The sequence below is a fragment of the Lampetra fluviatilis genome, chromosome 19 (genome assembly GCF_964198595.1).
Source record: "Lampetra fluviatilis chromosome 19, kcLamFluv1.1, whole genome shotgun sequence".
Classification (NCBI taxonomy): domain Eukaryota; kingdom Metazoa; phylum Chordata; class Hyperoartia; order Petromyzontiformes; family Petromyzontidae; genus Lampetra; species Lampetra fluviatilis.
The window spans coordinates 8,061,343-8,071,260 of NC_136293.1; the positions used below are offsets into that span (position 1 = coordinate 8,061,343).

Consider the following 9,918-nt stretch of genomic DNA (forward strand, 5'->3'; position numbering starts at 1 on the left):
AGTCTGACATTTCTTGTTGTAACCTTTCCTCCGTATTGACGTGCCCCCGTGTATCGACGGGTGCGTGCGTGCATGCGTGCTCTTGAGCAGGTAAGGCCTCGGCCAGCAGCATGGTGGAGGCTTGCCGGTTCTGCGCATCGCGGAGTAACACGGAGCTCTCGGCTGTCGGGAGCGTCTGCACCGACCCCGACTGCCAGGTGCGATGCTGCAATAACTGGGACGCGTTATTCTTATTATTGTGATTCCAGTTTCTTTACCCAGGAAAGACTCGCCGATTCTGGCAACTCTAGTTTTATTAGGGTCCTGCCAAGTTTCAATCCCAAATGGGTGATCTGCGGGTCATTTTTATAACTTGGAGAATTTGGACCGTGATGCCCAGCACACGACAGCCTGATCCTGAGAACGACGTAATAATGGGATCCTTAAAGTCCGCTGAGAAGCAAGACGACGGCGCGTAGTGTTTTTATGGTTATTCCTCACGGCGGTATTAATTAGGGCGGCCGCTGTATTTGAGCCTCTGCAACAATGAGCGGCGAGCTGCTCTGCCGCTGGGCCGAGTCACCGCTCCCACCGTTCACGACGCGTTCGTTATCGAACTATTAAAATCAGTGCTCACTGCTCATGATGCCCCACGTTGTCATCTTCTTTTATCATTTAGACCGCCACGCCTGCCGTCTCGAGGCCCAGAACAAAGGGGCATTTGAAAATAATTACTCATGAAGGAAGTCATTACAGATCAGGATTACAGTCATCAAATAGAAGTGCAGTACAGACGATATAAACAACAAACGAAAATAAACAACGTTGAATAGCTAAACTAAACCCAGCGTGAGACTACTCCGTTTTTAGTCCACTTCATTTGAGTTTTTCCTACGCGATCTGAAAACGTCTTTAATTGGCAATCCATTCAATCAATCAAATCTTTATTTTATCAGTGCACATTACAACAGCAAAACTACACACTCTCTTCTGAATCCCTCTCGTCGTGGCTCACAGACCTCGACATTGGCATATAATAGCTCCTGAACACATTGTCGCCATAAGCAAGGATATAATTAGAACCACAGAATTCACGGAGAAATAAACCACAAGCGTCAAAACATGATGCCCCCAAACGTAACGAGACGTCGTTTAAATGTTAACTGCGAGAGTTTGCCCCGAAGATTTGTAGGACTGCCCGGCGCTATCTGCCCGCGTGCCAACGTCGCCGCGTCCCCGCTGCGTGCGTGCGTGCGTGCGCAGGAGTACGCGCGCACGGCGTGCGCCAAGACCCACGGCTGCGGACACGCGTGTGGTGGCGTGCGCGACGAGAGCGCGTGCCTGCCCTGCCTGCACGGCTGCAGCAAGGCGAGCAGCCGGCTCAAGCAGGACGCAGACGACATGTGCATGGTGTGCTTCACCGAGGCGCTGTCTGCCGCGCCGGCTGTGCAGGTACTTGACGACCCCCCGCTCTGCTACACGTCCACATCTCCCATCTCTTCTGTCTGTGCCTAGCATCTCTCCTGACTGAATCCATCGTCTCTGCCGTCTGCTTTTCCAATCTCCGCTCTCTGCATCTCGCATCTCTTCCTCTTTGTACCTACTGTCTCTTCCTGTCTGCATCAATCTTCTCTCCTGTCTGCATCTTCCATCCATTTCTACCTGTGCCTGCCATCTCTCCTGTCTCAATCTCCAGTCCCTTCTGTCTGCATCTCCTAGCTGACCCGAGCGCACGTGTGTACACACGCACACTCGCACTCCCCCCCCACCCCACCCCGCGTGAATCCGGCGCAGCTGGAGTGCACCCACGTGTTCCACCTGCACTGCTGCCGGCGCGTGCTCGAGAACCGCTGGGTGGGACCGCGAATCACCTTCGGCTTCCTGCTTTGCCCCATCTGCAAGGTCAGTCCGCCCGCCTCGCCCGTTCCGTTTCCCAACCCCCGCGCACGGCGGCGGAAGGCCGAGGTCAAGCTCAGGCCCTGAGAGGTCATCGTTGCCGATGCCGTCCGATGCCACCGCAGCTCACTGTCGCTTCCTTCCTTCTGCCAGCTCCTCCCGTAGTTTCGGTCCCATCTGCAAGGTTTGTCCGTCCGCCAGCTCCGTTCCCCCTGCTCAGCTAATGTCAGAGGAAGGTGGGGGGGGACGTCTGCGGGTCAATGTCGAATCATCACGGCTGATGCCGGTGATGCCTCTTCCGCACCTCGGTCATTGATTTCTTTCCTAACGCTAGATCCCGTAGTTGTTGTAAAATTGATGCCTAACTTCTGAGGACGGCTCTCACAGCCTCATCATCACCACCGCCGCTGTTTGGTGTGAGGACTTCCCCCTTGATTCTCAGTCGATACACACTGTGTTCTGTGTGTGTGTCTCTTGTATATATTTGTGTGTGTACATCTGTCTGTCTATGGGTAGTGGCGGTGTAGTTAACACCTTGCCACAGCGGGGCAGCGTCTTTGTTTCCGCGTTGTACCGTTCTTACCCGCCCCTACTGGACATCTCTGAAAAAGAGCTTTACAGCTCATCGGATTCCTCCAGTACAAATGAATATTGTGATTCTGTTTCTTCGTGCGAGCACAGAGCAAGATCGCCCACCCTGTGCTGCGGGAGCTGCTGGCGCCGATCGGGGAGCTGTACGAGGACGTGCGCAGGAAAGCGCTCATGCGGCTCGAGTACGAGGGCCTGCACCAGAGCGAGGCCATCAGCACGCCCGGCGCACGCTTCTACAGCGACCCAGCCGGCTACGCCATGAACCGCTACGCCTACTACGTCTGCTACAAGTGCAAGAAGGTTCAAACCGATGCTGCGGGGTCGCGCGTGGTGTGGGGAGTGTTTAAGCGACGCATGCCCGGGCTCTGTCGAACACCACAACCCCTACGCCATAACTGGAGTGTCCGCGTTCTTGTAACGGGTTTCTCTCCACACGGTGCTTGCCCCTCGCACGCCGCGTGTGACCACTGGGCTCTCTCCCTGCCTGCCAGGCCTACTTTGGCGGTGAAGCGCGCTGCGACGTGGATGCCGGGCACGGGGACGACTTTGACCCCCGCGAGCTCATCTGTGGCGGCTGCTCCGACGTGTCGCGTGCACAGGTCCGCCCGCCACGGTCGTTTCCTCTCCACACCCGTCACAACCGTTCCTCCTCCACACCCACCACGCCCTAAACCTCATTACTCGCCACAGCTAACGGCGACACCTGCTAAGGCCAAACCTTCTAACCACGGTTGACACCATCGTCAATCGCCACCAAACCTCCTTGCCACAAGCCGCCGCGGCCACACCTCCTTACACGCTACAGTCAACATCCAAACCCTCCTTACCACGACCAACACCGCTGCCTCCTCACTTGCCGTGCTGATCTTGTCGCCCCCTGTAGATGTGCCCCAAGCACGGCACGGACTTCCTCGAGTACAAGTGCCGCTACTGCTGCTCCGTGGCAGTGTTCTTCTGTTTCGGCACCACGCACTTCTGCAACCCGTGCCACGACGACTTCCAGCGCATGACCAGCGTGCCCAAGGAGGAGCTGCCACGATGCCCCGCCGGTACGTTGACCTCGCGCCAAGATGCGCTCCTGTCGTGCGCTCGGGGGCATCGCTCCGCACGAACTCTCGCGCTCGCGTGCAAGAGTTTCATATTGGCGATTTGCGCAGGTGATGATTCGTCAGGATTATCGATTATTTTAGTTTTATTGTATTTTCTGCCCTTTACTTCTACTCTCTTCATCAACCTTTTGCTTTTAGTCCTCCAAACTCCTCCGTTTACCACCATTCCTCTCTCCCCTTTCCTTTCAGCCATCCAATATCTGCCCTCCATTATATTCTCTGCCCTCCATTCTCTGCTGGCTGCCCTCTATCCAGTGCCCTTCAGCCTCTGATCTCAACTCGATGCCTCTATCTGCAGCCCTTTCCAACCCTGCGCCTCCCGGCGGACTAGGCGCTCCGATTAAACCGGTCTCTCTCTCCCTCTCCTCGCAGGGCCCAAGGGCAAGCAGCTGGAGGGCTCTGAGTGCCCTCTCCACGTGGTGCACCCACCGACGGGCGAGGAGTTCGCCCTCGGCTGCGGCGTGTGCCGCAACGCGCACACGTTCTGACGCGCGCGTCCGAACGGGGACGTCCCCCAATGGCAGAGAGCGGCGGCGACGGCCACTACAACAACGGCAGCGACCACGACGACGACGATGGCGCAACAGAGAGCACGCCGGCTTGAGACGGAGAGACGCCGCCGAGGGTGGCGCGCGGCTCCCGCTCGCCAGTTCATCATGGATGCCGGTCAGCCGGCCGTCCGTCTGTCCGCGAACCGGAGAGTGGCGGTCCAGGCTGGTGTGACGGATCCCGCGTTGGGTATTTTTATTGGGCGTCTTTCTTGTTCTCATTTTACGGAAAGCGCTGCCCATGACCACACGCGTGGGCGATTACCGCCTGTCCGGCGAGAGCGCGGTTTTACCTTCCATGGGGCGGCTGTGAGAAACTAAGGTGGTGGTTGTGATGATGATGACGATGATGATAATGAACGTGATTTCGCGCGAGAGAAATATTTTAAAGGCAACGTGAGCAGCGCCGGAGGTTTGTTTTCGGTGGGGAATGGTGGCTGCGGGGTTACCACCGCCCCCCATGCCCCGCTCGAATCATCCACCGGTCTCTTGATGGTGAGCACGAGATGACGAGAGTGGGAGGATCATGGGAAGATTATGGGGAGTCGCTGTACGAACCTCCACTAGTGGCGTACAGCCAGACGACTTTTTATTTATTGGACATTCAGAGCGAAATCTCCGTCTGTGGTGGGGTTTTTTTTCCTCCTCCCTCTGCGTTTCATGAGCTTGTGATTTATTTCACCGGATTCATTTGAGCCATCTGCGTTCTCGAGTCTGAGTGCACTTCGACTCACGGCGTGGTCAGGCGTTGCTCGTGTCTCTCGTAGCCACGACCCCCCCCTTTCTCCGACGATCCACGACTTATGTCTTTGCGCTGTTGGCCGGTTGCCAAAGTTAAAGATTAAAATAACAATTCCTTTACCAGACACAGGCGGCCGACGCAATTATATACTCCTACTACTACTTGCTACCTTTATCAATTTCTCATTTGTACAAATGTGCGCAGGTATATTGCGAAAATAAAACTGTTACCCATGCCTGTCCGCGACTCTGCTGGGAACGACACACACACGCACACATCCACTACTCGTGTACGTGCTCGATGGCAATCGTGCAGCAGTGACGGTGGGGGGGGGGGGTCAGCTTTCAGATGATCGCTTATAACGAAATCCTCATCCCCGCCCTGCCGCCCCCCACGGATGGGTGACGACGGCTCTCATCATAACGCACGGAGCTGAGAACGTTGAAGAACTCGTTGCGAGTCCGACTAGGCCGGGTGGGTTGTGGTGGAGGGAGGGGGGGTCACACGGAAAATGAATGAATAGTTTGGTGTCGTGTTGGCCGGCTTGGGAATTGAGTTCAGATGGGGTCAGGGTCAAGTTGGAGTCTTGGGGGGGGGAGGGTCGGGTTAGGCCACCATGTTACCCCACTCCCTCGCGTGCGGAGGCAGCACGTGGCCTCACGGTCCTGATTAACGATCAGCAGCGCGGGCATCGACCTCCAGCGCGCAACTGTGAATATACGGTAATTGTAAATACATATTTCACTTTGCGTTGTTATTTTGCTCTTCTTGTTTTGATTTCCCACGCCCCACCCCCCCCCCCCCTACTCTGTTGTAAATTGTTCATATGGGATTTTAAAGGCGGCTTGTTGTGTTCATGGGTTGTACCGTTATTATTCTTACGTTTTGTTGTCATCATTTGTTATCGTTATTGGTAGTGTTATTAGTTGTTTGCTTTGGGTTTGAGCGCTGCTCGATTCCAGTGTGTGCGTTGCTCCAGACACGCGTGTCGGCGTGTCGCGAGCGCGTGTCACCGTTTTCTGGAGCTCTGCTCGCAGCCAACACTCGGCCGATATAATCGGCCCATCAGTCACCACGGTTGATCGCACCGCACGTGAAGAAGATTGCCATGAACCCCTTCGCGTCGTGGAAAAGCGCGACCAGGATGACGATGATAATTCGGTTCTGTTTTGTAAACCCCCACCCTCCGCCCATCTCTCCAATGTTTTATGGCTGCTGTGGTGGCCACTGACTTTTGCTGTGCATGAGGTTTCTGAATATTGCTTTACTCTACCTCGTGATCTACTGACAACTGGGGCATGATAGCAAAAACATTACACTTCTGGACGGTGACAATGGTAACAATTTTTACATTCAACTTTTTACGAAGACGCATCTGAAGAATCATGGTCAAGCCCCATTAGCCAGGATTTTGAGATCTTACCGTTTATCTTCAAACAAAAAAAAACAAATATAATATATACGTACATAAAAATACACGAGTATATTATGTGTGTAGGGCACGCACGGACGCATTTGCGGGGGTTTCCGGTATACAAAAAAAAGAGTGCGATGTGATGCAAAATGTGGAAAGTGAATAAAATGTTAAAAGTCACTGTTGGGGGTAAAGTGGAATGTTATGGCGTGGTGCAAACTAGCCAAGCGTGCGCCAGCCCTACCTTTAACCATATCCACACCAGTCTAGACCCCAGGCTTAGCTACAACCACACGAACCCATCATATACTCTCCCTACCCATAACTACATCGAACAAACCCTAGCCCTGTTCTCACAATGGTCAGACCGCGATCACACCCGCCCCAACAAAAGGCCTAGCCCTGCTCCTAACTCCCACCACACTAGACAACCATGCCAGAGCCTGAAACCTAATTACAACCACACGAGCCAACACCCACATCATAGAACTATTGATAACCACAGCCAATCAGAATATAGCCCTGTCCATAACGATATCCACACTCGCCAACCTTGAACAGGCATTACCAAAAACTCATTTAGGCTGTACCTTTACCCCTAACTACGACCGCACTAACACATTAGACCCTTGCCTTACGCCTATCCATAACCACACTCGCTAACCGCACGCTGATCCTACCCCTAACCAGCCCGAATACCGAACCCAGATCCACAAACAGCCCAGCCAATCACAACCTCGCCCTACCCCTATCTGTACTTCAGAACCGAACCACCCAAGCCTTCACCTAAAACACTCTTGCAACCATCAACGATCCCCACCCCTTATCCATAAACGGGCACGAGCTCAAATCCTTAACCCAAAAGCACAACCAACCCAAGCCAGTCGTTACCCCTAATCATGTTTCAGGACCCAACTACACTCGCCAACCACTCACCCTGACCAGAACCACACTGGCCCCAACAACCACCTTGCCCAACGAGACCCTATCCCGAGTTTGTTGAGGATCGCTGTCCTGGGAAATCTGAGTCTTCCCAAGACAAGAGGTCCCATTGTCAGTTTCAACTCAAGTCGGTCATCCCCTCTTCCTGTGCACGGAGATATTCGTCTTCCCTTGAGATGTCCCAGATTTGTTTTAAGACCTCGGAGGCAAGAGGTGGTTAAACCCCACCGCGACACCGGGAGCTCACCTTTAACTGTAGCTCCCACGTCTTCACTCTGCGTTCACATCCCAGCCCCCAAATCCGCGAGCCCAAAGATTTGAGTCGCAGTGTTGACGTTTCGTGTAATAACGCAAGTTCCTTGGGAAGTGTCGCTCGTTCGGCCACGTGTGCGCGTGTGTCAAAAGCTTCATTTGTGTTCATTTAAAACCGTTGGTTTGTTTTGAGCGGTGCGACGGCTGCTGGTGAAGGGGGGGGGGGTCTTTTTTCCGAGTGAAGAGAAGCGAGGGGAGGTAAATGGAAAACAAAACCCAATAAACTCCCCCCCCCCCCCTCCGCGTTTAATTAGGGTTGTCGTTGTTGGCGTGTCCGTGGGTGCGTGTGCGCATGTGTTCGTGTGTTTACGTGCACCAAGCGTGGCACGAATGCCGCCGTGACGTCACCGCCATTGCTGGACGTGTGTGAGAAAAAATATCTTTGTAGCTCATTGGGATTTCTCCAGGATAAAGATTCGGACTTCGTGGCGAACGGCCGCTGATGTTGTGTTTGTGTCGGCACGGTCCGGCGCACGGGTGGGTGCATCTGTCGGTCATCTCGGTCAGTGAACCCATGGTCACCTGGGTCTGTCCCGTGACCTATCAGCGAGCCTTCGACACTTCACGTGGCCTCAAAAGTGCAACTAGCCTGGCACAAGCGCTGTGGTGATGTCAGCGTCCAATTTGTGGGGCGAATGGCAGCTGTTTTGTTTGGGCAAGTGCTGTTGGCGAGCCATCTACGGAGGCCACTTATCCCAACAAGCCTTTTGCAGGCTACACGGGGCATCTTTGTAATTGTCTTTATATGTTTGTGTGTGCGAGCGCTTGGCTATGTATGAATGTGTTGGTGTGTCTGTGAATGCGTGCCATGTGTGGGGAGCGGTCAGCGCGCTGCGCGACAAACCCGTCGACCCGAGTTCGATTCCTGCTCACGGTCAACACCAGTAACGATTATCTGATCCGGTCCTGGGCCTCCCCTAGGACGGCTCGGCCTCAAATGAGTACCTAGTGCGGTGTGTAAACATCGCCACTGGGGAGACAAAGGCGGACGGGCGTGGTGCTGCCCCTCCCTCTACCCCGCCGTGTGCTGTGCCGGCCTTCATAGGTGGTGCTCTAACAGCACTTGCCCTAACCGTCTGTTAGGGCTATATGAAGGATCGTTGTGTTGTGTGTGCTAGGAGCCAGTAGTGTCGTTGTAGTGCACTGCACTACAGCCCCGGTGGCCTGGGGTAGCCCCGATTTAGATTTCCGCCTTCAGTCAACACCCGGTTTGTCACGTCAGCATCAGCACCGGGGAGACAAAGGTGGCCCTGGCATGGTCCTGACCGCACCACCTCGCCGCACTGTGCCGACCTTCCTTGGTGCTTGCTGACAACACTTGCCCCGACAGAATGTTCAGACCACGTGGTGGTGGTGGGTGTCTTGGTGTTGTGTGTACGCGCGCGTGTCATTTTTCCGATGATAGCTGGCCCATGTTAGGTATTGGGGGGGTAGGGCTGGGGGGGTGAGTCCCGGCTGTAACAATGCACCAAGCGGGCCTGAGCATTGGGCCGCTGATTGAGTCCCCCCAGAGACGACCCATTCGTAAACCTCGGTGGTTTGATGGCTCGTCCGATTCAGATACAACTCGTATGGGTCTTAAACTATTTCCATTGTTGTGAATCGTGGTTTGCGTTCATGTTTGTTTATTTTCCTTCCCCCTTTGCGTTGACAATGACGTGTTACTTTAAAATAATGAATTTTGTTATACAAGGGAGCGGGGGGGGGGTTGAGGCTCGAAATAAAGTGTGTTTATTTCAAATTCATCTCGACCGGAGGTTTCGCTACGCCCGGCGGAATGCACTATATATACTCGTGCTGTCATTTTAAATTGTCTGCTACCCATTCCCTCCTCACACCCCTGGGAGAGCTTTACAACAGTCACTGTGTGTGTGTATGTGTGTGTTCGTGACCGCGTTACAGCGATCACTGTGTGTGTGTGCTCGTGCGAGCGTGTGGCCAGGTTAGCTAGCCGAGTTTGATTCCCGCTCACGACCAACGACAGTGGCCAATTGGTCCTGGGCATCACCTAGGTCAACTCAGCCTTAGATAATCACGTGGTGCGGTGTGCAAACAGCACTGGGGAGACAAAGGCGGCGGCGCGTGGTGCTGTCCACCCACCCCATCGTCTGCCGTGCCGGTCTTGAAAGGTGGTTCGCACACTGCTCCTTACGAGCCCATTCAATCCAAGTTCGATTCCTGGGCCACGCACAGCGCCAATTGCACAAATCTGAACCCTGTCCCCTCCTCCGCCTCTCCCTTCGTCGACTCGGCCCTAAACGAGTCTTGTAACAGAGCGCGCGAACATCGTCAGCACTGGGGAGACAAAGGCGCTCGGAGTGTGTCGTGCCGTTGCGGCCTGTGTAGGTTTTCGCGAACCGCAGTTGCCCCCAGCAGTCTGTCCCA

General features: G+C 54.5%; 1 protein-coding gene across 1 annotated transcript in view; it reads left to right on the top strand.

Annotated features, from left to right (window-relative positions):
• Positions 1 to 6,459, top strand: part of MYCBP2 (MYC binding protein 2) — a 124,323-nt gene extending 117,864 nt beyond the window's left edge. The window contains exons 77-83 of the mRNA XM_078864929.1: positions 91 to 197; positions 1,243 to 1,431; positions 1,774 to 1,881; positions 2,557 to 2,766; positions 2,958 to 3,065; positions 3,350 to 3,515; positions 3,948 to 6,459. Of these exons, the coding sequence (XP_078721055.1) occupies positions 91 to 197; positions 1,243 to 1,431; positions 1,774 to 1,881; positions 2,557 to 2,766; positions 2,958 to 3,065; positions 3,350 to 3,515; positions 3,948 to 4,063 (1,004 nt within the window). The 3' untranslated portion in view covers positions 4,064 to 6,459. The remainder of the gene's footprint in view (positions 1 to 90; positions 198 to 1,242; positions 1,432 to 1,773; positions 1,882 to 2,556; positions 2,767 to 2,957; positions 3,066 to 3,349; positions 3,516 to 3,947) is intronic.
• Positions 6,460 to 9,918: the final 3,459 nt, after the last annotated feature.